This window comes from Prionailurus bengalensis, chromosome E4 (assembly GCF_016509475.1).
Source record: "Prionailurus bengalensis isolate Pbe53 chromosome E4, Fcat_Pben_1.1_paternal_pri, whole genome shotgun sequence".
In the NCBI taxonomy this organism is placed as follows: domain Eukaryota; kingdom Metazoa; phylum Chordata; class Mammalia; order Carnivora; family Felidae; genus Prionailurus; species Prionailurus bengalensis.
The window spans coordinates 64,243,699-64,271,536 of NC_057360.1; the positions used below are offsets into that span (position 1 = coordinate 64,243,699).

The 27,838-nt window shown below is 45.1% G+C and overlaps 1 protein-coding gene across 1 annotated transcript in view; it reads left to right on the forward strand.

Annotated features, from left to right (window-relative positions):
* The first annotated feature begins 67 nt into the window (after positions 1-67).
* COPA (COPI coat complex subunit alpha) overlaps positions 68-27,838 on the forward strand; it is a 45,644-nt gene continuing 17,873 nt past the window's right edge. Inside the window, exons 1-13 of the mRNA XM_043567530.1 lie at positions 68-178; positions 3,613-3,726; positions 3,912-3,985; positions 8,187-8,267; positions 12,798-12,874; positions 13,595-13,704; positions 18,901-19,010; positions 20,609-20,708; positions 21,493-21,628; positions 22,067-22,149; positions 24,670-24,820; positions 25,777-25,843; positions 26,746-26,821. Of these exons, the coding sequence (XP_043423465.1) occupies positions 139-178; positions 3,613-3,726; positions 3,912-3,985; positions 8,187-8,267; positions 12,798-12,874; positions 13,595-13,704; positions 18,901-19,010; positions 20,609-20,708; positions 21,493-21,628; positions 22,067-22,149; positions 24,670-24,820; positions 25,777-25,843; positions 26,746-26,821 (1,219 nt within the window). The 5' untranslated portion in view covers positions 68-138. The remainder of the gene's footprint in view (positions 179-3,612; positions 3,727-3,911; positions 3,986-8,186; positions 8,268-12,797; positions 12,875-13,594; positions 13,705-18,900; positions 19,011-20,608; positions 20,709-21,492; positions 21,629-22,066; positions 22,150-24,669; positions 24,821-25,776; positions 25,844-26,745; positions 26,822-27,838) is intronic.

A 27,838-nucleotide genomic window follows, 5' to 3' on the forward strand; every position in this document is an offset into this window, starting at 1 on the left:
CGGAGCTCCCGGGACCGGAAGTTCGTGCCCGCGGAGCTTCCGGGAGCCGCGGCGGAGCGGCGCTGACGTGGAGGGAGGCGAAGGGCAGCAGGGAGTGGCGGGGCTCGGGTCGGCACCTCGGAGCCGCAGGTCTCAAGGATGCTGACCAAATTCGAGACCAAGAGCGCGCGGGTCAAAGGTAAATGGAGAAGACGAGGGGGAGCTCGAGGACCGGGTGTCGGGGGCGGTGCTGTCTCGGGGGGTGACCGAGGCCGAGTCGGGCCCACCGTACGGGCCGGAGGGAGGGCGGCCTGGCGGCGGTTCTGCAGCCCTCTCTTCTCTGGAATGCCCTCGGGATGTGATTGGCCTGCGGCGGCTCCCGCACCGTTCCCTTGCTTCCCTCCCGTCTTCTGCGGGGGCCGGTGCTCCCGACTTTGATTCTTTGGGTCCCTGTCGGCCTTTTGAGGACGGTGTTGTAGGGAGTGGACCTGGGGATCGAGTCTCGACCTGTGCCATTCGCATCCACGTCTAACGTTTTCGGAAATGAGCACTGGCTGCCTCTCTTAGGGAGGCTTTGGCGGCACCGTATCAACATCCAGCGCCTCCATTGGGCGTTGTTTCCTACCTGGAGACAGGACTTTGAGACCTGTAACCCCAGTAAAGTCTGAGCCTGATAAGGTTGTCCGATAAAATACAGGACGCCAAGTCACATTTGGATTTCAGAGAACGAAATAATTTCCAGTGTCGTTCGCTGTTGATCTGAAGTTCAAATTTTAACGGGGTATCTTCATTCTTACTTCCTAAATGGGGCAACTCCAAAGCATGACTATCAGTGGATGGGGGTGGAGGGCGAAAGACTGGTAGTAGTCTTTTGGAGTGTTAGAATGGGAAAGGCAGAGAAGTAAGGTCTCTTGAGATTTCATATGTGTATAAATGTATATATATGTGTATGCATACGTACCTATATATGTATATGATTTGAATATTTAGTAAGAAGAGCAGAGCAAGTTGGCTTGGGAACTTGGTGTTTGGAATCACCTGGCCTTACTTTGGAATCCTGAAACATTTCCCCAACGAGCTGTGTGATCTTGGGCAACTTATTAAGGTTTCTTAATACGGTTCCTCATCCGTACAATGTAAATAATTAACATTCACCTACAGAGAGAATTAGAGTGAGATAGCATATGACTACATTTATTACAGTGCCTGCTGTATACTCCATAGCTCAAAAACTGGAGGCCATTGTTATGTAAGAATAGATTCTGAGCAGTTTCTTTTTTTTTTTTTTAATTTTTAATGTTTATTTTTGAGAGAGAGAGAGAGCGCGCACACATGCAAGCGGGGGAGGGACAGAGAGAAAGGGAGACAGAGAATCTCAAGCAGGCTCTGCGCTGCCAGCTCGAAGCCCGACACAGGGCTGGAACCCATGAACGGTGAGATCATGACCTGAGCCGCTGATGGACGCTCAACCAACTGAGCCACCCAGGTGCACCCCCCCCCCTTTTTTTTTTGAGATAGAGAGCAAACGAGCACGTGCACAGCTGGGGGAGGGGCAGAGAGAGAGGGAGAGAGAGAGAATCCCCAGCAGGCTGTTAGTGTGGAGCCTGATGCAGGGCTTGATCCCATGAGCTGTGAGATCGTGACCTGAGCTGAAGCCGAGAGTCAGAAGCTTAACCACCTAAGCCACCCAGGTGCCCTGATTCTGAGCAGTTTCTAAGTCTCGTGGGAGTCTTGATAGTGAAGCATGCCAGCAAGAATTTATGGATGGCTGAAGTGGTCTTCCTAATCCTTGAATTTTCTCTTCTGCTCTTGATTTCTCAATGGGCAATAGAAAAGTGAGGAAAAAAGATGTCAGAATATTTGAGAGTTAATATCTCTTTTTTAAAAAATTTTTTTTTCAACGTTTATTTATTTTTGGGACAGAGAGAGACAGAGCATGAACGGGGGAGGGGCAGAGAGAGAGAGGGAGACACAGAATCAGAAACAGGCTCCAGGCTCTGAGCCATCAGCCCAGAGCCTGACGCCGGGCTCGAACTCACGGACTGCGAGATCGTGACCTGGTTGAAGTCGGACGCTTAACCGACTGCGCCACCCGGGTGCCCCAAGAGAGTTAATATCTCTTAATGAGTATTACTGTACGTCACGGAAAAAAATGAACACCGTAATAGGAAAAAACAATTCAGAAGAAAAAACGTGAGTGTTCGGTAAAAAAATGGAAATATTCTCCACTAACAGTGAAAGAAATGTTAAAAAAAAAAAAAAGGTAAATAACCTTTTGAGTTTGGATTAGTAAAACAAACAAAACGACAAATAACCAATAACAGCCAATGTGTGCAAAATGGTTACCTTCAGAAATCCGAGGAGACTGTATGTTGATGGTCTTTTCGAAATAAGGTGGTATCTATAAAAATGTTAAATGCGCATACCTATTTCTGGCAATCCTACTTCCAGGTCTTTAGCCTTAAGCAGTAATAATGCAAATAAGCTAGATTACGCATAGAAGTATTTTCTTTAGGGCCTATTTTCTAGTAGGTGAAAGTTAGGGGGAAAAACTTAAATGCTCATCACTAGAATAATTTTTAAATGTGCTACATCTGTGTTTTGCTGTTGTTAAAAAGAATGAGGTTAGGTTTGTGTGTATTTAATAAGATCCACGATGCATGGCTAAGTGAGAAGTTTGCATAACATATTTCCATTTTGATAAAATGATGCCGTCTGCGTTAGAAGTCTGAAAGGATGCACTCCAGACTGTTAGCGGTTGTTACTTCTGTGGACCTCCGTTTCCAGTCTGTTACTCCAAGGAGTAACAGACAGATTTACTTTCTCACCTTAAAACAGCTGCACAACAGAGCAAAATGTGTGAATCAAAAGTTTTCAGACACTGGATAACAGGCGGTGCAGGAGAGTGATTCTTGAGAGAAGGGAAATAAACCAGGTGAGTCCTGTGAGTGTTTTTTAGCTTACTACCTGGAGAGTTTCCAGGCTGCAGGATAGGGAAGGGGGAAGAGCCCTGTGGTCTCACTGTGGAAACATAGTTTAGAGTTCAGGGCAGCCAAAACTGCTAGAATTTGCTGGACAGAACACCAGAGAGGGAGCTGCCCAGAACACTGGGGTTCTGCAGGGGATCCTGTCAAGCCTTTGTCTGATTTCTAATCTGCATATGCATGTGTGGAAATGACCCCAAGCCTGGGATAGAACCCCTGGAGAGGGGGAGGCAGAATAATCCCTGGAGCTCACTTAGATCTGGGAATAGTTTTGTGTTCCTATCGGCTGGAATGGAAAGGCCTCCTGATACTGCAGGGCATCATCTAGAGACCTCAGGTGGTATCGCCTTCATAGGGGTGCCAAATTAGATCTAGACTAAAGGCTGTTGTCGACCCATACTAGCAAAACTAAAAGCGAACTTTAAAACAGGCATCCTAAAACAAAGCCCAACAATATTTAAAGGAATATAACAAAATCTAGCCCCTAATAGCATACAATTCGTAACATCTGGCATTCGACGAAGGAGCGTCTGCACCTAGGATTAACCTAGGTGTTCGTTTTTCTTACCTGAATCGACAGGGGGTGGCATTGTGGGGCATACTTAGCTAATTGGATCATTCCTTGTTTTTTTCTTTTCTTCCCCTCTAGGGCTCAGTTTTCACCCCAAAAGACCTTGGATCCTGACCAGTTTACACAATGGGGTCATCCAGTTATGGGACTATCGGATGTGTACCCTTATTGACAAGTTTGATGAACATGATGGTGAGATGACACTTTCTAGGAGGGAATTAAAGAGATCTAAGTATTTATTGTCTTCTGGAGTAGTGTAAACTTTCTTTAGGATTAAAGAATACGGAAGGGGCAGAACCAAAAATTCCTGAATAAGGATCACTTTAGAGATGAGCAAATGCAGCTCTCTAACATGCGTCGCCTGCTTCCTTCGCCAGGTCCAGTACGAGGCATCGACTTCCATAAGCAGCAGCCGCTGTTTGTCTCTGGAGGAGACGACTATAAGATTAAGGTACAGAGGGTCTGTCATGACTGGGAGTAAAGGACAGGCTGTCAGGTGTGGCACTTGTAGAAGGGACTAAAAACAGGACCTCTCATTCATACAGAGCTCAGGCTTTTGATGTTATCAGGAAACGTTTATTGAATACTTACTGTGTACGAGACACTTTTATTGGGGGGGAATTAAAAAAACAAGAAACGACCTCTGTTCTCAAGGAGCTTTTATTCTAACGGAGGAGATACGTGTATACTCGAAATAATGGCACATGCAGTTCGGTGAGTGAGACGATAGGGAGAGAGCCGAAGTGAAATAGAGGACAGTCCAGGTGCAGAGACAAAAAGGCATGACACAGGTGGATACGTTTGAGAAGCTGTAGTTAGTTGTGTATGAATAAGCTCTGGAGAGAAGGTGAGAGAAGGGCCCGAAGATGAGAGGGGCCAGATCATGCAGTACCTGTTTGCAGTGCTCAGAAGTTTGGGTGTCATCACACAGATAGGAAGGAGCCATTTAAGGGGTTAAAATAGAGGAGTGACATCGGATCCACATTTCTTTTTTTTTTTTTTTAAACTTTACGTGAGCAGTAGTCTAGAGAAAGGACTGGATGAAGCGGGCAAGCCCGGAGGCAGAAGTGCCGGTCAGGAGACTGTCGTGTAAGCTCGAGCGGCAGGTGAGCAGAGCCTGGCCTCGGACGGTACACGCAGATGGAGACAAAGAGGTGGATGTGAGAGCTTAGGGAAGGGAGTCTGTGAGTCTGCCGGAGGGGCGGTTAGGGGAGACTAACGAGATGACTGTATCTATCTCCGGCCTCTAGCTCGGGTCACTGGGTGTGCGGGGTGCCATCCACTAGGAAAGGGAAAACAGGCGGTGCGGTTCCCTGGAGTGCTGGGGGAGGGCGGTGTCTTAGTGTGTCGAGGCTGCGGTGACAAAACGCCACAGCCTGGGCGGCTTATTAACAACAGAAACTCTCAGTTTCAGAGGCTGGAAGTCCAGGATTAGGGTGACAGCCCAGTCGGCTTCTGGTGAGGACCTCCTAGGTTGCAGACAGCTGACCTCTCTCTGTGTCTTCGTGTGGTGGAAGGAGACGGGGATCTCTGTGGAGTCTCTTACGAGGACATTACCGTTCGGGAGGCCTCCACCCTTGTGACCTCAGCGCCCCTCAGAGGCCCCGCCTCCTAATGCCTTTGCCTTGGGCGTTAGGATTTCAGTGTATGAATTTGGGGGAGGACGCAAACATCCAGTCCATAGCAGAGGGCTAACGAACACCGTCTTGACACTGATGAGTTTGAAGCACCTCAGGGACGGTCTGTGGAGATGTGTCTGCACCGGAGACATATTTGGGAATTGTCATCACGAAGAAGGGAGCCAAAACAGCAGTAGAGGGTGTCACCCCGGGATTATGTGGAACGAGAAGACAGGGTGTCATTTATGATAGAGGAAGTAGAGTTCATATAGGGAAGAATGATTTTAGAGGTTGGAGATGAACCAGAGGGAAGAAGCAGAAGCCTGTTGGATGCCCAGGAAGGAGGGAATTTGGGGTAGGAGGAGAAAGTGGTCAGAATGAGGTAAGGACCGAGTAACCTTTGGATTGCTTCATTAGGAAGACATTAGTGATCCTAGCGCCTTAATATGAAGGAAGGAAACAGAATAGACGCAATTCTTTGAAGAAGCTTGACTGATAAAGACAAAACTGGAGTGAGAGGCTTTGAACCTTTAAAAAAAATAATCAAAGTTTTTCTCTTTACTTCCACATGTTGTTTTCATTAAGCATGTACATCCAGTCAAACCAGGAACTGAATAAAGTCTTTTTCGGAGGCTAGCTTAAGATTATACAGCAGAACTTAGGCATGACAAGTGATGACTGCCTGCAGAGAAAAGAGGCACTGTTTTTTTTTAGGTTTTTAGCACCGCATCCTGAGGGCAGCCAGTGGAAGCTCAAACCACCTGATAGACCTCAGAAGCTTCTAGGAATATCACTTCATTGTAATAATTGTAGTAAAGTATTTGCCGTTTCTCCTGATGGCCACTGACGCTCAAGAACGGTTAACTCAGGTGTTTGTAATTTGCTTAAGAAAGGGAAGACTGAGTGACATGTAAGGTAAAAGATTTTTTCCCCAAATCATTCACATGTTTTAGAAAAGGATTATTTTCCATGTATATGAAATGTCCAGATAGGCAAATCAGTAGAGACAGAAAGTAGATTAGTGGCTGTCTGAGGTTGGAGGGGTTGGAAGCGAGTGGGGAGCGAGAGCTATGGGTATAGTGTTTGGGGGTGGGGGTGAGGGAACGCTCTAAAACTGGTGGTGGTGATGGTCGCACAGCTCCGAACGTACTAGAAACTGTTGAATTCTGTACTTTTAGTGGCTAAGTTACGTGGGCTTTGAATTATATTTCAATAAAGCTATTAAAATGAGGGCATTGGTTAGCTGGTGGGTGTGCAGTGTTCTCACAGGAAGCCGTAAGTGGCCAGCTTCTCAAAACCCTACAGGTCTTTATGGATTCACAGTTTTGGAGTTCGGTAGCAGTCTGTGAAGGAGTCAGGACAGTGCAAAGTTGGAAGTGTGGAAGTTGATGTTTTTATTTTTTTAAAAAGCTTTATCTATTTTGAAAGAGAGAGTGCCTGAGTGTGCCAGTGGAGGGGCAGAGAGGGAGAGACAGAGAATCCCAAGCAGGCTCCGCGCTGTCCGTGGAGAACCCAAGGTGGGGCTCAAATTCATGAAACCATGAGATCGTGACCTGAGCCTAGATCAAGAGTCGGTCGCTTAACTGACTGAGTCACCCAGGTACCCCTGTAAGTGTGGGAGTTTGTTTTATTAATTAATTAATTAATTAATTTTAGTAAGATTTTGAAAAATGTTTATTTTTAGGGAGAGAGAGAGCGCATATGCGCGTGCATGCAAGTGTGGGAGGTGGAGAGAGAGAGGGAGACAGGATCTGAAGGGGGCTCTGCTGATGGCAGATAGCCCGATGTGGGGCTTGAATTTATGAACCGTGAGATCATGACCTGAGCTGAAGTTGGATGCCCAATTGACTGAGCCACCCAGGCGCCCCTGGAAGTGTGGAAGTTTAATATAAACACTGAACTCTGTAAAAGGTGGAAAAGTTACTTACCAAATGGCATTTTTGGTATGATCTAATTTTTATGTGACGCTCAAACTGCACTGTGTATGTGTATTTTGTTTATAGATAATTCATTGGAAAAGCATTCCAATACTTTCACCTTTGGTGGTGTTTACCTTTTCTCACTTCTGCACATACCTGTTGAGCACCTGCTAGTGTTAACCTCTGTGTTAGGTGCTAGGGGGTTAGTGCTGAGCATGATGGACAAGGACCCCACCTTTAGGGAGCTTGCATTCATGTTTGGACAATCATATTTTCAGGTTATCCGAATTTGTTTCAGGAAATGGTATTACCTTTTGTAACTTACAAAAGAAAATTTAAAAAACTTTTAATAAAGAATAGTAACTAGGTGGCTTGGGGATAGATTACAAAAAAAATATTAGGTGTTAAAAATGTTTTTTTTTTTTTTTAAAGGCAACTCACCTCTTATTTTTGAACTTTTTGGAAGGTTTTCTGGATGGGAGTCTATGCTCACATTTCTGTCTTTCTCAGTTATGTTCCTTGATGCCTGGTACTTTGGTGGTTGGCTCAACTTTGTATCTGAATATCGTGTTTTTCTGCTTAGTTCACCCTAACTGAGTAAGGTCGTATTTTCCATAGTGATGAGTTAAAGTCTGTGTGATAGACAAGTACAGACCGTGAAGGTATGTGTATCATTTGCCAGTAAGGTAGCAGTGTAGGAGGAGGTGACGCTGTGTGTTACATTAATGTTTCCTTTAGGGTCATCGTATCTGTCCTGCTTTTTTAATCCTCAGCTAAGATAGTGGGTAACACACTAGGGGGTCAGTATTCAAACTAAGAACACACTTATGCAGTAGAAAGAAGAGTGTCAAGTCAAGCCCTGGACAAACATCTCATCTTGTTTTAAGTAGAGTTGGTTTCTCCCCAGAGAAAGGAAAAACCCTTCCATAATTTCCCCTAGCCTTGCCTTTTCCCGTCGCCATGTGTTTTCATCTTTGATTTTTTTTCCTCCAACCTTAAGCAAGTCTTAAATGAGACTTCCTATCAAGGTTCCTACCTATATAGAAATGCAAAAATATAAGGCAAACTTACTTGTTGAGAAACCTGAGTCCCTTAGATGGATTTCTCTTTGCAGGTGTGGAATTACAAGCTTCGGCGCTGTCTCTTCACGTTGCTTGGGCATTTAGACTACATCCGCACCACGTTTTTTCATCACGTAAGTGGCCATAGGAGCTCTAGTTGTAGAGCATTCTTCAGTTGCCCTGTGGGGATCTTTACTTGCTTCTCAGGAACCCATGACAGAAGAATTAGTGGAGTTTTTGGAGTGACTCTTCTAGAAACTATGTGGCATTGACCTTTCTGCTTTGTTTCTGTCTTCAAAAGGAAGCACTCAGGGTTATATTGAATTTAATTTAATTGGGTTCAGTGGGCTCTATAAGGAAGTCATTGATTCTCTGTAGGGAAAAGTAGAAACTGGATTTTAGGTTTACTGAGCTCTAGTGAATAAAAGTTTGCAGACTGATCCCATGTGAGGTGTTATTAAGTAGGTGTGTCTGGAGGGAGGTCAAGGTTAGATGCCCTTTGGATGAGCTAACAAATGTTTTGAAGCATTAACAATTAGGTGCTTCTATCTTAGGATTTTAGGGTACAGTAGAGGCTTTTCCTTTACCCAGGCTTTATACCTTCTTTTTTTTTTTTAATTTTTTTTTTAACGTTTATTTTTGAGAGAGGGAGAGACAGAGCTTGAGTGGGGGAAGAGGCAGAGAGAGAGAGGGAGAATCTGAAACAGGCTCCAGACTCAGAGCTATCAGCAGCACGGAGCCCGACGCAGGGCTCAAACTCATGAACCGTGAGATCATGACCTGAGCCGAAGTTGGACACCTAACCGACTGAGTCACCCAGGCACCCCCATACTTTTCTTTGATCTATCAGGTATCCTAGAAGACAGATACCGAGTTACATATAGATTAGAGACTCCCAGCCTCTTAATCCAGTCCCAACCTGGCTGGATCTTTCTATAATCTTATGCTATTAGATTTAATTTGTACCATTTCTTGACTCTGGTAAACTGAGTCTCTTGAATTAAGTTAGAATATAATGAAATAAATGAGAATTTCCTGGCTAAGTATACTTTATTTCTTTTTATAAAATTCGAAAAGTAAGTTTTAGGGTAGAATAATAAAAATTAGAACTAAAACATTTGAGAATGATTAACCAAAGAGGTAAAAGACCTGTCCTCTAAAAGCTGTAAAACACTGATGAAAGAAACTGAAGAAGACACAAAGAAATGGAAAGAAATTCCATGCTCATGGATTGGAAGAACAAATATTGTAACAGGTCCATACTGCCCAAAGCAGTCTACGGATTGAATGCAATGCCTATCAAAATACCACCAGCGTTTTTCACAGAACTAGAACAGACAATCCTAAAATTTGTCCGGAACCACAAAAGACCCGAATGGCCAAAGCAATCTTGAAAAAGAAAAGCAAAACTGGAGTTATCACAATTTCAGACGTCAGGCTCTATTACAAAGCTGTAGTAATTAAAACATCACGGTACTGGCATAAAAACCGACACAGAGATCAATGGAGGAGAGAGCCCAGGAATAAACCCACAATTAAATGGTCAGTTAATCTTTGACAAAGGAGGAGTGAATATACAGCGGGAAAAAGGCAGTCTCCTCAACAGATGGTGTTGGGAAAATTGTACAGCAACATGCAGAAGAATGAAACTGGACCACTTTCTTTCACCATACACCAAAATAAATTCAAAATGGATGAGAGACCTAAACGTGAGACCTGAAACCATAAAGATCCTTGAAGACGGTACAGGCAATTTCTTTGGCATTGGCCGTGGCAACATTTTTCAAGGTGTGTCTCCTGCGGTGAGGGAAGTAAAAGCAAAGGTAAGCTGTTGGGACTACATCAAGATAAAAAGCTTCTGTACAGCGAAGGAAATAATCAACAAAATGAAAAGGCAACCTATGGCATGGGAGATTGCAAATGACATCTGACAAAAGAGTTAGTGTCCCAGATACAAAGAGTTTATAAAACTCAACACCAGAAAAGCCAAGTAATCCAATTAAAAAATGGGCAGAAGACATGAACAGTCATTTCTTCAAAGAAGACATCCAGATGGCCAACAGATGCCTGAAAAGATGCTCAACATCACTCATCATCAGGAAAATGCACATCAAAACTGCAGTGAGGTATCACCTTATACCTGTCAGAATGGCTAAAATCAACAAAAGAAACAAGTGTTGGCGAGGATGTGGAGAAAAGAGAACCCTTGTACACTGTTGGTGGGAGTGAATACTGGTGCAGCCACTGTGGAAAACCATGTGGAGGTTCCTCAAAAAGTTAAAAATAGGGGCGCCTGGGTGGCGCAGTCGGTTAAGCGTCCGACTTCAGCCAGGTCACGATCTCGCGGTTTGTGAGTTCGAGCCCCGTGTCAGGCTCTGGGCTGATGGCTCGGAGCCTGGAGCCTGTTTCCGATTCTGTGTCTCCCTCTCTCTCTGCCCCTCCCCCGTTCATGCTCTGTCTCTCTCTGTCCCAAAAATAAAAATTAAAAAAAAAAAAAAGTTGAAAAAAAAAAAGAAAAAAAAAAAGTTAAAAATAGAACTACCCTAGGATCCAGTAATCACACTAGTGGATATTCACCCCCAAAATACAAAAGCTAATTCAAGGGAATACATGCACTCCTGTGTTTGTTGCAACAGTATTTACAGTAGCCAAATTATGGAAGTAACCTAGGTGTCCATTGATAGATGAATGGATAAAGAAGTTATGGTGTGTGTGTGTGCGCGTGCGTGCGCGCACACGGGAATGTTATTTAGCCATAAAAAGAATGAAATTTTACCATTTGCAATGACCTGGATGGAGCTAGACAATATAATACTAAGCAGTATAAGTCTGAGAAAGACAAATACTGTATGATCTTACTCATGTGGAATTTAAGAGACAAAACAAATGAGCAAAGGAAAAAAAAGAGACTAAGAAACAGACTCTTAACTATAGAGAACAAAGTGATGGTTACCAGAGGGGAGCTGAGTGGGGGGAATGTGTGATATAGGGGATAGGAATTAAAGAGTACGCTTAAGATGATGGGAAAAAAAGATTCTCAGCAACAGTGCACACCTTGCTGTGAGCTTGTGGCCGGGTGTTGTCGATGAGGCCATCCTGCTGGCACTTAATCCTGGGGGACATACTTCACTTTAGAGAAATGAAGCCAAGTGCGCTCTCGGTTTGATGCATGACTCTTAATGCACAAAACAAAATAGAGGAAATACATTTTATTAAGGTCATTCTCCAGATTCTTTCATCCTAAATTTCCCTCCGGCACTGCTGGGACTTTGAAGAAATCATGTGCAGTGTAAGACCCTGTGGGGTCATGCTTTTAAGTTTAGAATGGTTGGAGGAGGTGGCCAACGTGAATTGAATGCTTGCTGAGCTGCCAGAATGGTCTTCTGTTACCTTTTCCATGGTTCTCAACCACAGGAGATTTTGTCCCCCAGAGGATGTGGCAGAGTCTGGATGTGGCAGTGTCCAGGCGCATTTTTGTTGTTAGGGCTTGGCAAGGAAGGCTGCTGGCATCTAGTGCATAGAACCCAGCTGTGCTGCTAAACATCCTTCCATGTGCAGGACGGCAGCCTTCAGAGAATCATTCCACTCAAAAATGTCAATAATAACCCGTTTTATGAATGGAAGAAACTAGGGTTCAGTGATGTTAAGTAATTAATAAAGATATATGTGATTCATTAAAAAAAAAAAAAAAAAGAAACTGCTTGAGAATGATAACCGCTCAATAGGATGATCTGTGAACTAGGGACTGTCATCAGTGCAAGGGACCTGCTGAAGACTTGCCTGGGACAAGTTGCCATCTAGCTGGAAAGTTAGGGAAACTTTATTTTCTTGGCCCAGTAAGTATATGTGTGCTTTGTACTTGCTAGGTTCTGTGCTAAGCGCTGAAGATACAACTGTGAATAAGAAATGCTTCCTTTTCTTTCTTTTTTTTTTTTTAATTATTTTTTTTCAACGTTTATTTATTTTTGGGACAGAGAGAGACAGAGCATGAACGGGGGAGGGGCAGAGAGAGAGGGAGACACAGAATCGGAAACAGGCTCCAGGCTCTGAGCCATCAGCCCAGAGCCCGACGCGGGGCTCGAACTCACGGACTGCGAGATCGTGACCTGGCTGAAGTCGGACGCTTAACCGACTGCGCCACCCAGGCGCCCCATCCTTTTCTCAATTACAGATTCTAAATAAGCTGCATTGTTTTTAGATGTTATTTTCTGATTTGGTTCCTAAGATGGGAATTTTTTGAGACTGGATGGTCTGATAAGGAGAAGTCAGACCATAAATCAGTGGTTTAATCCCGGGGTTAAAGGGAGAAGATCATTTCATAGGATCTTAAATTAGGACTAGCCATGTATAAGTAGAAATGCACATATACACACACATACACATAAAAGTGAGTACAGTATATGTTATTTGCCTCTCAGGATCCTTTATGCCTTTGTCTGGCTTCCATTCTGAAATCTCCCAAGTGCAGGCGCCAACGTGGGAAAAGCTGATAGAATGGTGGGGAGGAGACAGCGAGACGGACAAATCCGAGGCTGTGGTCCCTTTGCTGGTACAGCTGAGACGCCAGGCCACGGAATGTTTCCTCCAAAGAGAGAAGTGATCACAGAACCTGAAAGAACATGTTTGTTTAATGTTGAAACCCTTTGTCTTGGATTATCTTTCAGGAATATCCTTGGATTCTGAGTGCCTCAGATGATCAGACCATCCGAGTGTGGAACTGGCAGTCTAGAACCTGTGTCTGGTAAAGCAGGAGATGGGGCTCAGAGACAGGCTTTGTTCTGCCTGTGTTTACATCATGAACTTCTCTTTAGAACCATCGTCTCCCTTCCCTAGTGGGCTCTTCCTGCTGATTAGTTACTGACTGGATTTGTAAGATGCTTTTACGTACAAAATGAGGCAATCTTGTTAGTAATATATGACTCTGGGTCTTCCGGTCATTTCTTCCAGGGAAGGGAGGTCATATCATTAGGCTTTTAGAACAAATCTTTTAGCTGGTTTTCAGTTCTGTTCCCTTGAAACGTGAGTCAAGGTCTAGACCTCCATCCTGCTTTGTGTTTGGGTTGTGGGCTTTCCACAAAGATGGAAGGACCATGTAAAAGGATGCCCTTTAAGAGGGTTATGCCCCCCCCCCCAAATCTAACTGATAGTTTCTAGTATGAATTACTAAGACTCCGCTTACTTTGACATATGAATGTTTTCAATATGCGAGGGGGCTGTGCTATCTCACTTCTCCAGAAATTAGTAACGTTTGAATACTGAAGCATTGGAGGAAAGAAGGGGCGGTTGTTCAAACAGCTGACCTTGCTTGTTGCTACTAGTTCACAGTCGTTAGGATAGCTTGCCGTTGCCTCCAAAGAGAGTACTTGGGTCTGTGAAGTATAGAGAGTGGTATTTGACGTGTAGGAATCTGTTGAGTCCTGCCTCTAATTTGGTATGGTCTTTCTTTTTTTTCTTCTTGCAGTGTGTTAACAGGGCACAACCATTATGTAATGTGTGCTCAGTTTCATCCCTCAGAAGACCTGGTTGTGTCGGCCAGCCTGGACCAGACTGTGCGTGTTTGGGATATTTCCGGTGAGCTGCCCAAGTTCAGGGGACAGCCTAACCATGTCTGCCGCAGAACTGCAATTGCTTGAAATAATGAGGGTGGTTGGCTCGCAACAGGAAAATGTAGAATATTCTTTCTCGTGTAATGTCTTTGCAGTATCATGTAGTGTCTTTGCTTCTGAGGGTTTAAATCTGATTTTGATGGTTCTTTGTGTTAGAGGTATTCCTTAAGAAAAGTGGCTGCTCCAGAAAACGTATTGAACTCGAAGAAAATTTTACTTTTTGATTAGAACTGTTTTTAGTTAAAATCTATGTACAGTTGGGAGTATTTGATTAAGAATCATGCTTTCCAGTAAAACAAAACAAGAAATAAATATGTGTTTGACAAAGACGAATTTGGGGAATAGATTAGTGCGGGGACACAGGACTCTTGGATCCTATGGCCTTGTTTAGAAATAGGACATTCCCTCTATTATATTTCTTCTAGTGTAAGGAGCACGGGGGAGGGTGGGATTCCTTATGTCTAGAACACCTTTTAATGGGCAGACTTCTAGAAATTAAAATAATCAGAAATTAAAACAGATGTGTACATGTTGGCTGATGGGGATAGTTCCTCCTTTCACACTTTATGTGTCTTGATTTGGGGGTTCGGATTCAAATGTTCAGTGCTGTGCGGGGGAAAGCTGAGAAGTTGCTAAGCAGGGAGTTGAAATGCTGGGGAAGGACTGTAACCTGTGAGGCAGGCATGCGGATGGACGGAAGTGCTTTGTGGACGGATGGAACATGGAAACGGAGCTCTAGATGCAGGGGTCCTCTGCCCAGTAAAATTTACTTACCACTTGCTGAATTGTCTTTTTATTCGTTTGTTGCCTTAGGAATTCTTAGAGATCGGGTTCTGTGAAAGGTCAGTGGGGAGATTGCAAGACACCTGTTTCATTCTATAAAGGGAAGGCCCCTCAGAGGTCCTTGCCTGGTTCTTTGTGGTGGTAAAGGAGCCACCCTTCTGAATTGTATGGCTGGGGTGGTAACTGTTCTCGGCCCCCTTGTGACAGGGTGGGCCGGGGCAGGAAGCCACTTGCTTTTACAAGCCACCAACGAGCAGCAAGTCAGAGGTTTGGATTTGCGGGAGCAGCATTTGGAACGTTGTAAGAGCAGTTGGTTAAGATTCACGCAGCAAGGGAGGCAGCCGGGGGAGAGGGGGGTCAGTTGCGGAGCAGAGTCTTGGGGTTTTTTGTTTTTGTTTTTGTTTTTGTTTTACTTTCTAGTATGTTTGGCAGAGATCTGAAGAGCTAGAAACTTAATTTTGGTGCCATAAATGCTCCCTGTCTCCACCACCCCTTCCCTTCCCTTCCCAACCATGGGGAGAGCTTTTGACAGAAACTCCGCGTATGTTGCATATTGGCTTTGACTCGGAGATGATAGTCTGAGTCCTGTGTTGTGGTGAACTGTTGTGGTGACTCTCCTGTTAGAATTTCTAGAATTACTGCCATTTCCAGAGGGTCAGAATTAGAAGGGAATGGGCTCAGCCAGACTGTGTTGGAGATGGGGCGGTTGTGGCCTGTTCCACGAGGGCTTTTGCCATTGCAGTTTTCCGTCACACTGACGAGGCTTTTTGAAGTACACCCGGATGTGACCAGCCTTGCCGACAGGAGTTGTAGCACAGGCGCTGTGAGCCCGTGCCCTCTCCTGACCGCTGGCACCAGGGACCTCGCTTACTCAGTAACCCGGCTGTGGCTTTTCGTGGTTTTTCACTGTGCGCACATTCCAGTCACCCTCTCTGTCTCGGGATACGGGTGCCTGATGGGGTTGGATCCAGCTCACGCTCTTCCAGCTGCTCAGCTGCGATTCTTAGAATAGCCTTTCCCAGCCAGAGTTCTGTGACAGAATTAAGTGCTACTCAATGCTTGGAGCGACTGTTTTCTCAGTTCTTATGAGATGGTACGTAGCTAATGCCACGGCAGGTCATAAAGAAGTTAATTTGTCATCTGCATAAACTGCTGCTTTGGCCAGTAGGGCTTAATTCTGTCCGTAGAGCACCGGGCTGAGCAGGGCCTCCTACTGCCGCGCTCTGGGAGCGGTGTCTACGCCGCCCGATGCCGGCGCGGCAGGTGCCTGTGGCGTGGCTGAAGCAATTGGGACAGTTAGGTGGATGGACTCTCGCTGGTAACCTGAAGTGCCCAAGGCAAGAAATCCTTTTCTTGACTTTTGTAGGCTGGAGAACATTTTCACATCAGAATTCAGGGCCTGAAATCAGAGAAGAGAGGGGGAGAGTGTGGACCCCAGCTGGGGCTTATACTGGCTCGTGAATGTGTGCAGTGCGTGGATGCGCTATAATAATTTTGCAATGCTGTACTTATTTAGCGTAAGCGATACCGGGAGTTTTGTGCTAACTGGCTGTACTAATGCTGTTGCTCTCTCTGCCATTTCTGAGTGTTTTTCTCTCCTCACAGCTCTCTCGACTTCTAGTAATCCCTTAACCAGAGTGAAAGGAAATGCTTTGGTCTCTAACCAAGTGGAGCTCTGAGCTAGACTTTTACATTTATTCTCTCCTCTTCTGCAAACCAGCATACTCTTTTTTTTTTTTTTTTTAATTTTTTTTTTTCAACGTTTATTTATTTTTGGGACAGAGAGAGACAGAGCATGAACGGGGGAGGGGCAGAGAGAGAGGGAGACACAGAATCGGAAGCAGGCTCCAGGCTCTGAGCCATCAGCCCAGAGCCTGACGCGGGGCTCAAACTCACGGACCGCAAGATCGTGACCTGGCTAAAGTCGGACGCTTAACCTACTGCACCACCCAGGCGCCCCAAACCAGCATACTCTTTTTAGCAGAGTTATTTTCGCCTGAGTTCAGATGAGTCTGAATACAGGAAGAGGGATTACCTTTCAGATCTGTTAGGGACCAGAGGTGGTAATTCTGAGAGAGGAAAAGTTCGTTCTGAGTCAGAGAATGAACACCCTCACAGTTAAAGGACTGCTCAAAATTCTAATTTTTCGGCATGTCTAGCTCTCTGAGTTAGATGAGCAATAAGGAAACAAATTTTAAAGGAAAACCTGTGTCCTTGTTATCTGTCCCATGAGAATCGAGCCCCATGGGGCTTACTTAACCTGAATCTTTTCTGTTAGCCTGGCAAAAATATGTGTTAAAAACAGAGTATATTTATAATCTACGTGTAGGAGGCAGGCTACTTTTTCGGCCTGATCTTCCAAGTAAACTGCCAGTTAAATTATCTCAATGTGCTTCCACCTTTGCATGTCAAGCCCATGTAATTCAGGCTTAATCTTTGCGATGACGACTAAAAAAAGTATTAATTTGCTGCCAATTCCTGTCCTCATCCCTCTCTTTTTACTACTTCCCCTGGTCCCCATTGGGAAGCATGCATCAAACTGGTCCAGTCTGAGAGTGGACTCCCTTCCCTCTGGATTTGAGTAGCTGCTGTAGAAATTTTCCATCTGTCGTTCAGTCGTAGTGAGTGGCTTGTCGAAGGCTCAACTGTTTCTTCTCTAAGTATCTCTTCACTGCCTGTCACTGTTCATCTGTCTGTTTTTATTGCTCTTCCCCTTTCCTGGATCATGACAGCAAGTGCAGCAAAGCCTTGCATTCTGTCATACACTTTCCTTTTAATGTGTTTGTTGACGCTTATTGGAGGTGAAGTCTCTCACCGCTGTCTGTCTTTGTGTCTTCCTTTGAATCTGTTTCGTATACCAGACTCATTAGAAGAAGTGGGCAGATCCCATTAAAGAGACCAGCGAAGTAAACGGGAAGAGGCGTCCCTTTGACAACGTATTTATGAAGCCGTGGAGAGTGCATTTTTGTGACAGCATCGGCTTTATTTCTCCCACCTGTTGATGCTTATCTTGGACGGGACGAGATCATTAACACTGTCGGGTCCTTTTAAGCGCCTGCCTCTCCAGTGCTGACGTTTACGTGCTGCTGGAGTAGAAGAGACATACTGTAATTTTAAAACAACAAACAGAACCATAATCATTAAACTTAAATGTTTATATTTTCCCGCAGATGCCACAATTTAGGCTTAAAATGACGTAGGTTTTATTTTCAATGATAGCTTTTGTTTTCCCCCAAATTATGGATACTTGTTTTTAATTTTACAAGTGCCAGTAGTTCCAAATTCCTCTTTCCTCCACAGATGCTTTAAAAGATAAAATTTTAGTCCCTATTCTATTTTGTTTATAAACTGGTATAATTATATCTGCTTGCCTGTTTCAAAAGGCCGTTATCGGGATCGAATTACATAACATGGTAGAGAGTGCTCTGAAAATCACAAAGTGCTTTCAAATGTAAGGTAGTCGTATTGTTAGCATAATTTTGGTTGTGACTGTACCGCAGATAGCTTTTAAAGATAGGTGTAGTTGAGCCAGAAATTTGGGTCCTACACAAATAAGACTCTTCTTACTCTGGGGGTTTTCTTCTGTTGTTTTCAAATTATGGGTAGTTCCTCCCGGTGAAACTAGCCTCCCAAAGTTTTCATGGCAAAATACACGTATTCAGATCTGTAACCAGCTTTCTTACGTAAGAGCTTAAAGGGACATGACAGTTACGCTCTAGGTAGAGTTTAAATAAAAATCTGAAACGAAAAAGACATGACAGTTCTGATCATTTTGCTCTCAGCCCAGGAGTCCCATAGGAGAATGAGGACACTTCGTGCATGGTTTGTAGTTTTACACTCTTCATCCACCAAAGAGCCGTTTAGTATTTAGTAGGTCTCGTTTCCATATCGGCTTTGGAACCTCCCCATGAGGTGCCTAACAGCTGCCAGTTTGAGAAGCACTCAAACGTTTTTGAGATGATGGAAGAAAAGTTGCTATAGTCGTCACAAAGTTGAAAGTGAAAATGGAACGGTCATCATCTGAGGCCACATTTCAAGAACAGAAAAGACTAGAAATTCCAATAGACCGCTCTTGAGGTGAGGCTTGTTGAGGAAGTTCACTGTGTCCGAGGTTTGGGTTGTCGTCCTCTGGGAAGACAGCCCGGTAGTGGGTCTGTGAAAAGAATGGTTAGTGAACGTACTTTAACGTTTTGAACGTCTTTAGAAAGAAACACATAGGAGCTCTTGAGTCTCCTCTGTTTTCGATCTCTCTAGATTGCTTTTCCCTTCCTTTTCCTTAACACTAGTCGTATCACTGTCGCTTCCTGTGCCTCTGTGACCGTGCTCTCTTTGGTAACACTGTTGTGTGTCTTTCATCCCACTCCTTGTCCCTTCAAAGGTCTGAGGAAGAAGAACTTGTCCCCTGGCGCAGTGGAGTCCGACGTGAGAGGAATCACCGGGGTTGATCTGTTTGGAACTACGGATGCGGTGGTGAAGCACGTGCTGGAGGTACTTACCTTCACAGCCCGAGGCTGCTCTGGGCTCCTCTCTGGGAAACAGGAAGTGGCCGCTTACTTGTTCGTTCCTTCAACAGAGATCTGTGCGGTGCCTGTTAAGTACCGGGCATGGTTTTGAGGCAATGGAAATAGAATAGTCCGTGAGCCGGGAGACGTGAAGCTTCTGTGCCACCTAAGGGAGGGTCACGTCACCTGCTAAACCCGGTGGGGAGAGAGGGAGAAGGCCGGCATAGATGCTGTCACCATCCCGCAGCAGAGCCCATCCTCAGGCCTCTGGTGAAAGTGGGGCTGGTGGGAGGGGAGATGTACTCGTTGAGGACCAGCCAGATGTAAGTCACTTGTGTGCATGGTGGGAAAATAGAAGAGCATTAGAGAAGGAAACTAGATTTTTAAAAATACTCAATTTAATCCTGTCAGCTGTCCAGTGAAATAGATATTATCAACCTCATTTTACAGATGAAAAAAAATGGAGATTTAGAGAAATTGAGCAGTTTACCAAAATCCAAACGTATCTAGTAAATGGAAGAACTAGGATTTGAACTTGGGTCGGACTCCAAAACCCAGGGGATTTTAACCACAGCATGAAGTCTCTCAAAAACACTGCCAATTTGAAACTGCCTTTTCTATGATCTTGCCACGGTACAGAATATAACTATATAAATAAAGTGCAAGATACCTTAAAAGCAGCAATCCTTAAACTTTGTGGTCTGAGAACCTCTTTATACTCTTAAAACTTACTGAGGACCCCAAAGAGTTGTTCATGGGGTTTATTATATCTTTGAGTTTTTACCATATTTGAAATTAAAACCAACAACTTTTTATCTTTGGGGGGTGCATGGGAGACCCAGTTGGTTGAGTCCAACTCTTGACTTCGGCTCAGGTCATGATCCTAGGGTCGTGGGATCAAGCCCTGTGTCAGGCTCTGCACTGAGTGTGGAGTCTGCTTAAGATTCTCTCTCTCTCTCTCTCTCTCTCTCTCTCTCTCTCTCAAATTAAAAAAACAAAACCTTTTTTAAAAATTTGTTTTTATTTTTTTAAAACACGAAATATAAAAGCACACATTCCATTAGCTGTGAAAACAGTGATGTCACCACATCAACGTAGCCCTCTGGAAGACTCTACTCTCATGAGAGAGTAAGAGTGAAAAAGGCAAATCATGTCTTAACATTATTATGAAAATAGTTTTGACCTTGCACGTTTCCTAACAGGATATTGGGACTCAGCTGAGAGTTTCCCAGCCACATTTCCTCAGTAAGTTATAAAATTGGTCTTTGTTCTTGAGATGTTAATAATGAGTTGGGGAAATAATATGTAAGTAGATAAAACAAGGCAGTATATCCCAAATGCAAATGAAGCTGAACTTGGGAGTAGAAAGATCTGGGAGTTGCCATGAGAACTTGGATGTAATATTGGATGGGTTGACATGGTGGCTCTCGTGTTCATACCTTAGAATAGCATCACCCCTCGCGTCTTTTCACAGGAAGAGTAGAAGTCAGAGACATCTTTTATAACCACCAGCGTGGCCCTTCAGTTTGCTTTGAGTAATAGTTATAAAGGCATTTTAGAAGAACCGCTTCTTGTTTTCCGCAGGGTCATGATCGCGGAGTAAACTGGGCTGCCTTCCACCCCACTATGCCCCTTATTGTATCTGGGGCAGATGACCGCCAAGTGAAAATCTGGCGCATGAACGGTGAGTAAACCAGTGACAGTATCACTGTGTCCAAAAAATGGACTGCTGGCCAGCAAGGTGACGTAGCCAGGTCGTCCGGACTTCATGACCCGTTTTCCTACCTTAGATGGTTGTGCTAATCCTAGGAGCACAAAAATTGCCCCATCCTCTATTTTCCTGTTTTTGAGGCATCCTGCTTTGGGGGAGTCAGAACACAGTTAAGTGGAAGAATTTATTCTTTCAAAAAATATTTATTGGTTGAGTACCTGCTTTGTTCTAGTCACTGTTCAAGGCTCTGAAGATACAAAGGTGACTGAAGCATATGGAACTTGTATAGTTATTCGATCGTGACAGCTAGTGACAAGTAAGACAGGGTAAGAGGATAAAGAATGATGGAGAAGAGGTGCTGTTATTGATAGGAGGGTCAGAATGGAAGAACAAACACGTAGAGATTCAGAGGCTTAAATGGAGAAAATTGCCATTTTAGAAAGAAGTTGCTGATTTAACGTTTTGAAGTATACCTAGCATTTGGTTAGAGATGCCATAATTTTATTTTATTAATTTTTAAATTTTTTATCTTAGGATGTGCGAGTGGGGGAGGGGGCAGAGAGAGGGAGAGAGAGCATCTTAAGCAGGTTCCATGCTCGGCGACAAGCCTGATACTCCATCTCATGACCCTGGGATCATGACCTGACCCAAAATCAAGAGTCAGACCCTCAACCAACTGAGATGCCATCATTTTAAATCCTAAACCAGCAGTAGTAGGGAGTTGTGAGAGATCATCTAATTCTTTTTGGTCCTTTAGAGTCAAAGGCGTGGGAGGTTGACACCTGTCGCGGTCATTACAACAACGTGTCTTGTGCCGTCTTCCACCCTCGCCAAGAGCTGATCCTCAGCAACTCTGAGGACAAGAGCATCCGCGTCTGGGATATGTCCAAGAGGTAAGAGGGTTACGATGGTGTTGACCACAGCTGGGGGGAAGGCCCTCCTCGGTCTCGTTCTGTCTCCTGCCAGTTAGATTAGACTGCTTCTGTGTGCCTCTTAACCATCTTCAGCATATGGAGAGGTCAGATCCGGTGTTAGGAAAGCTCGAGGGGGCCTGGAGATCAGCCAGCATTTACAGATTGCCCATCAAATACAATCTCCACGCGCATTCTTTTCTCCTCCAAATTTAAGCATGTTCTTCTGTAGCTAGAGACATAAGAAATACGCAATGAAGGTAGCGTAACGGGAAATCGTGATGAATAAGAGGAAATTGAAATTCAGAATAATAGGACCAGTGAGGTTTTGCTGACTCCCACTCAGTGCTCTTGTATGTGATAGGCTGAAGATGTCTCAGAAATTAGTATTTTTTTTTTGCTTACCTGTTGCTTTCCTAGGACTGGGGTTCAGACCTTCCGCAGGGACCACGATCGTTTCTGGGTCCTGGCCGCCCACCCCAACCTGAACCTCTTTGCGGCAGGTAAGGGTCATTTCTTCTCTTTTTTCCTCGTTGAAGTTCAGAGTTTGTAAGCCTTGAGCATGATGCTCTGTTAGCTCTGACTCCGCTGGACACAGAGTAGGATGAGAAGGGGATATGGGATTCTCAGAGCCACACGGCCGAAGCCCTTGTCCGTCTGTCCCCCTTACCGTCCTGGAGGACCCTTCGTGTAGTGTTCTGTCTCCACCCGGGTCCGCTGGGCAATAAAGCCCATCCTCTTTGACAAGTCAGGAGGCTCATGGTGGACGCTCAGCGTTCTCCGGCTGCAGCGCTGGCGGGTGAGCGGCAGTCACGCAGGTGGCAGATGCGCCCTGAGCGCCAGGCCCCGGTCTGGGTGCTGCTGGTAGAGCGGTGCCTGAGGCCGCGTCCCTGACTCTATGGAATGTTCTTTGTGGTGAGGGGAGAGGGACCGTAAGGCAATGAACACGCAGAGGAGGCTTTGAAGAAACGTTCAGCCAAAGGCGCGCAGAGGGGGACGGCTGTGGGGACCGGCCATTCAGGAAAGTGAGGAGGTGGCAGGCCCCGGGCGGGCGGGGCCGCGCGAGACTCCGAGTGTGTGTGAGGCGGGCGCGGGGCTGCGGGGCCGGGGGTCTGAGGGGGGCGGTGAGCGCGCGTGAGACGGTGGAGAGGCCAGCGGGAGCGCGGTGAGTAGGGGCCCAGTAGTCCGGGAGGAAGAGCAGGCCCAGCTGTGCTCCGTCTTGCAGGCAAGGCCGGGGTTAGACTGAGGATTTTCTTCTGAACGGGCGGGCGGAAGGTCATCGGAAGCGGCTGGGGAGGGAAGCGAATGATCTGATTTACGCGTGGAGAGCCGACAGAGGTGGACGGTCTCTCTGAGAGACGGATGATGCTAGTAGGGAAAAGGAGAACATTAAAAAAAGAAAAGAAAGGCTTTTTAAACTAGTATCCCCGTTCAGCAGAAACCTTTATGTCCTTGCTGTTTGCTAGGGACTGGGGATGCTTGGAAGTGACCATAATTCCCGTCTTCCAGAGCTCGTGGGACAGTGGAGCTGGTGGACTTCATTACAGTGCAGGATGCTAAGTGCGATGCTAGAGGCTTTTTGTTTTTTGAATCGAAGCATAATCGACATAGATAGCCTGTTAGTTCCAGGTTTACATGGTAGTGATTCGATATTTTTATATGTTACCAGGTAATCCCCATGATTAAGTCTAGTTACCATCTCTCACCATGTGAAGTTATTACAGTATCATGGACTATATTCCTTAAGCTGTGCATCACGTCCTTAGGGACTTACTTATTTTATACCTGGATGTTTACACCTCTCAATCCCCTTTACCTATTTTGGTCACTCTCTACCACCTCCAGCCTCTGGTAACTACCAGTTTGTTTTCCGTACCTAGGAGTCTGTTTCTGTTTTGTTGTTGTTGTTCATGTATTCTTTTTTTAGATTTCACGTATAAGTGAAATCTTAACATTAGTCGTTCTGACTCACTTCACTTAGCCTAATTCCTTTAGGTCCATCCATGTCGTTGTAAGTGGCAGGACTTCATTCTCTACGGTCGAGTAATAGGCCTGTGTGTGTGTGTGTGTGTGTGTGTGTGTGTGTGTGTACCACATCTTCTTTATCCATTTACCAGCCCTGGGACACTTAGGTTGCTTCCTCCATATCTTGGCTGCTGTAGATAATGTTGCAGTGAACATGGAGAAGCATGTATCTCTCCAAATTGGTGTTTCTGTTGTTTTCTTCAGATAGATATTCAGTAATGGAATTGCTGGATCATATGGTGGTTCTATTTTTAATTTTTGAGGAACCTCCATACTGTTTTCCACGGTGGCTGCACCAGTTTACATTCCCACCAGCAGTGCGCAAGGGTTCTCTTTTCTCCACATCCTCGCCAGCACTGTTATTTCTTGTCTTTTTAATACTAGCTACTCTGACAGGTATGAGCCGATGTCTCATTGTGGTTTTGATTTGCATTTCCCTGGTGATTAGAGACGTTGAACACCTTTTCATATGCCTGCTGGCCATCTGTAGGTCTTTGGAGAAATGTCTATTCAAGTCCTCTGCCTATTTTCGAATTGGGTTGTTTGTGTGTGGTTTTCTTTCTTTATATTGAGTTGTGTTCTTTTTATATTTTGGACATTAACCCTTTATTGGATATTTGGTTTGCAAATATTTTCTCCCATTTATTCAGCAGGTTGGTTGCTCTTGCATCTTGATGATTTGCATCGCTGTGCAGAAGCCTTTTAGTTTGATGTAATCCTGTCTGTTTACTTTCAGTGTGATGGAACTTTGTACAAGGTGATAGGAGAACACAGAGGAGGGTGTGTGTAAATGTGACAGTGTTAGGTAGAGTATTAGAAAAGGATTCACAGAAATTGATTTGAGGGAAGCTTCTAACAACTGTGGGAATGTAGACAAATAAGGACACATTTAGGTACCTTTGTTTTTAGCACATATATAATCCTCATCCTCTTGTATCTCCTGTTTCCGGCTTTCTTGCCTTCAGCTAATGCTCTCCTCTCTCCTCCCTGCGCCCCAGGCCATGATGGTGGCATGATTGTGTTTAAACTGGAACGGGAAAGGCCAGCCTACGCTGTTCACGGCAATATGCTACATTATGTCAAGGACCGATTCTTACGTCAGTTGGATTTCAACAGCTCCAAAGATGTAGCGGTGATGCAGCTGCGGAGGTAAATCAGACGTGTTTCCTCCCGCCAGACCCTCTGATCTGTCACCACGCTGCGATACCCGCAAATAGAATTCTGTTCTTTTGATGACATTTTGGGTCTCCTCTCCTGTCGCAGATCGAGTCCCCACTGGGGAAGCTGCTCAGTTTAAACCCCAGGAGCATGGTGGGCAAGGAGGAGGCCATGAAGAGAAGGGCAGTTTCCCTGATTAGAATGCTAGTGAGGCTGTGCACAGGACATCACTACTGCCACAGTCGGCCGGGTTTCTTGCGAACCAGAGAAAGTTTCCTGGTAGAGTGGCCCGACTCGGTGACAGGCCTTTTTGCCTGTGTTTGGCATTTCTGTGACTTTGCTTTGCTTTCCGGCAAAACGCATACAACTCTAAACTAGAATATACGTCTCTGGAAGCTCTTCACTCTGAAGATGTGATCAGCTCTGGGATGTCTGGCAAAAAACTGTCCTTTCAGAGGGCCAGCTGCATCAGCATGCTGAAACATTGATGGTGGCAGGCTCTGGCACGAGGCTTTGATAACCACCCTCCGGCATTACTACAATAAAAAGATGGGTTTATGTGAACACTCCAAGGGACGGGACAAATTAGCCAGAGACAGAGCCCATCACGTTGCTCTGTGGTGTCCCCTGCAGTTATGTGTAGGAATTTGTCCCCAAGAAGACCCAGTCCCGCTCACTGCAGCGAGTGCTGACCCTACGTTCCGTTGAAAAATCAGACCTGTACCAGGGTTTGCCTTTTTTAAACCGTTTGTCGAAGCTGAGCTAGGGGTGTCCTGGCCTTGAAAGAAGGAAGAGAGTAGATGGAATGTTTATTTTTATTCCTGATTATGAAAGTGATGAGTTACATGTGTAAAGATTGGGTAAGTAGGAGATGTGGGAGTCATGCCTTTCTTCCTTCCGTCCTTACTCGCCTTCCTCATTTTCTCTTTTTCCATGTACATCCCTAGTGGTTCCAAGTTCCCGGTGTTCAATATGTCGTACAATCCAGCAGAAAATGCAGTCCTGTTGTGTACGGTATGTGACCCCTGCTGTCCTCCTAGGATCTTCCCGTTTTCCGTAGGCCTCTTTCTCATGCCCTTAGGAAAACTCTAGTGGCCGTTTAGAAGCTCTGTAGTGGTCATTTTGAGAGAGCTAACACAGTAAGCAGCCTCAAACCAGGTCGGCTCCAGTTACCATAAGCATGTCAGGGGTTTGTGAGCTTACATCTTCATTAAGGCTGGCAATTTCTACACGTAACGCAGCCTCAAGATGAATGATCCGAATCGAGAATGCTTGTCTTGATTCCTTCACGGGGGCAAAAATAGCAGAGCTGACCTGGAGGAGGGGTGCCTTTCAGTGAAGTTGCCTTCAGGGTCAGCAAGTAGCCTCCGTACTTCTTGCCATGTAATTTGGGGGAAAGAGAGGAATGACATTCTAGTTTGAGTGCCCTGTTCGCCAAGTTAAAAAGAATGAAAACTTGTCTTTCCCCATATGACTTCTAGTGTGTCTAATCCCGTTCTTTGTTCAGTATCTAAGAGTCTTAACATTTTTTTCCCTGGGAGTTGTGTTTACTGTCGTCTTTGATTTTTTTTTTCCCCCTTGAACAAACTTTTAAGTTGACGAGTATACTTAGGTAGAGCACCAGAATACTGGGGATTTAGTTTATTAACGTGTGGAGTCAAGAGCAGTCCTTGCTGCCTTTCAAATAATATCTGCATAAACCTTTGGAGGATACAAAAAATATGAAGTGACATGAATTCCGAGTTCTTTGGCGACGAGTCTGAGAACTGCTAGCTCTAGACACGTCCACCTGTCCCTGTGGGTGACGGGTGAGAAAGGGATGGCTACAGATCATTGTGTGACGGCGCGGTTTCCTCTGTCAGAATAAACTGCTGTCTTGGGTTCCTGTCACCGTCTGATTCCTGTTTCCTCTACAGAGAGCCAGCAACTTGGAGAATAGCACCTACGACCTGTACACCATCCCCAAGGACGCGGATTCCCAGAATCCCGATGGTAGGTGCCCCCTGTGTCTGCCCGGCTTCGCGCACAGCTCTCCGCCGCCGCGCTGTCGCGCCTCTTCAAGTTTTTCACATTCCCTCCCCAGGCCACGGTCACATCACTCGTGTCTGTTGGCAGGTGCTGCTGACAGTCGCATCAGAGGCGACCATGGTGTGAAATATTCATGTTCCTCCTCCATTTTATTACTCCAGCTAGATATATATATTTTATAATTTGGTTATTAGAAACTCTCCATTTTCCCTTTCAGCACAGCATGTTATCCTAGTTTATTGTCAGCCGATACGACTTCCACCCTGGTAGTTTCATTTATTTAAGAATGTGGTTCCAATCTTGCAATGTCTCATCCTGGGACTGGGGATTTATGCTCTCCCATCCACATCCAGATCCGATTTGCTTCCTTTGCATGTCAAAGAAATGAGGCTGCTAACAGCCCCACACCCCGCCAGGGATCCCAGGATCCAGCTGAGACCCCTGTCTACCTCGTCCATCACCGCCAGCCCTTGTCGCTGTCCTTCCTGTTAGGATTTGCCGACAGCCTTCCAGAATGGATGTGTCTCACTTAGGCTCTTTTCAGTCCGCTTCCTCCCGTTGCTGTATAGAGGCTTTCTTGGGTCCTCACCTTACTGGCACACTTTTATGATATTTTAGACTCCATGAGCAGATTGCAAGAAGTAATTTTGCTAGCTCTGGTCCTTTTGCAGGTGCCACTCACTGTGTCATGATTGTTTGCTAATACGGTTCACTCTTTTTTGAAAGTGTGGTCTTGGTGAAAGGACAGGGAACTTGTGTGTCTTTGGTATCCATAACAGTCTCCCCTATAAGTTAAACAGTTAAGCCATTTCTGATCAAATTGTGATTATGCCCCTCCCTACCCACCTCCTTGTTCTTTTTCCCCACGCATTCACGATTATTTCTTAGTTTTGCTTTATTACCACTTAGGTCTTATCTTCTCCATTTTTCAAAGGAGATAATAGTTGGCAAAGGTGTAAAGGTGCAGCCCGGTGCTAGGCA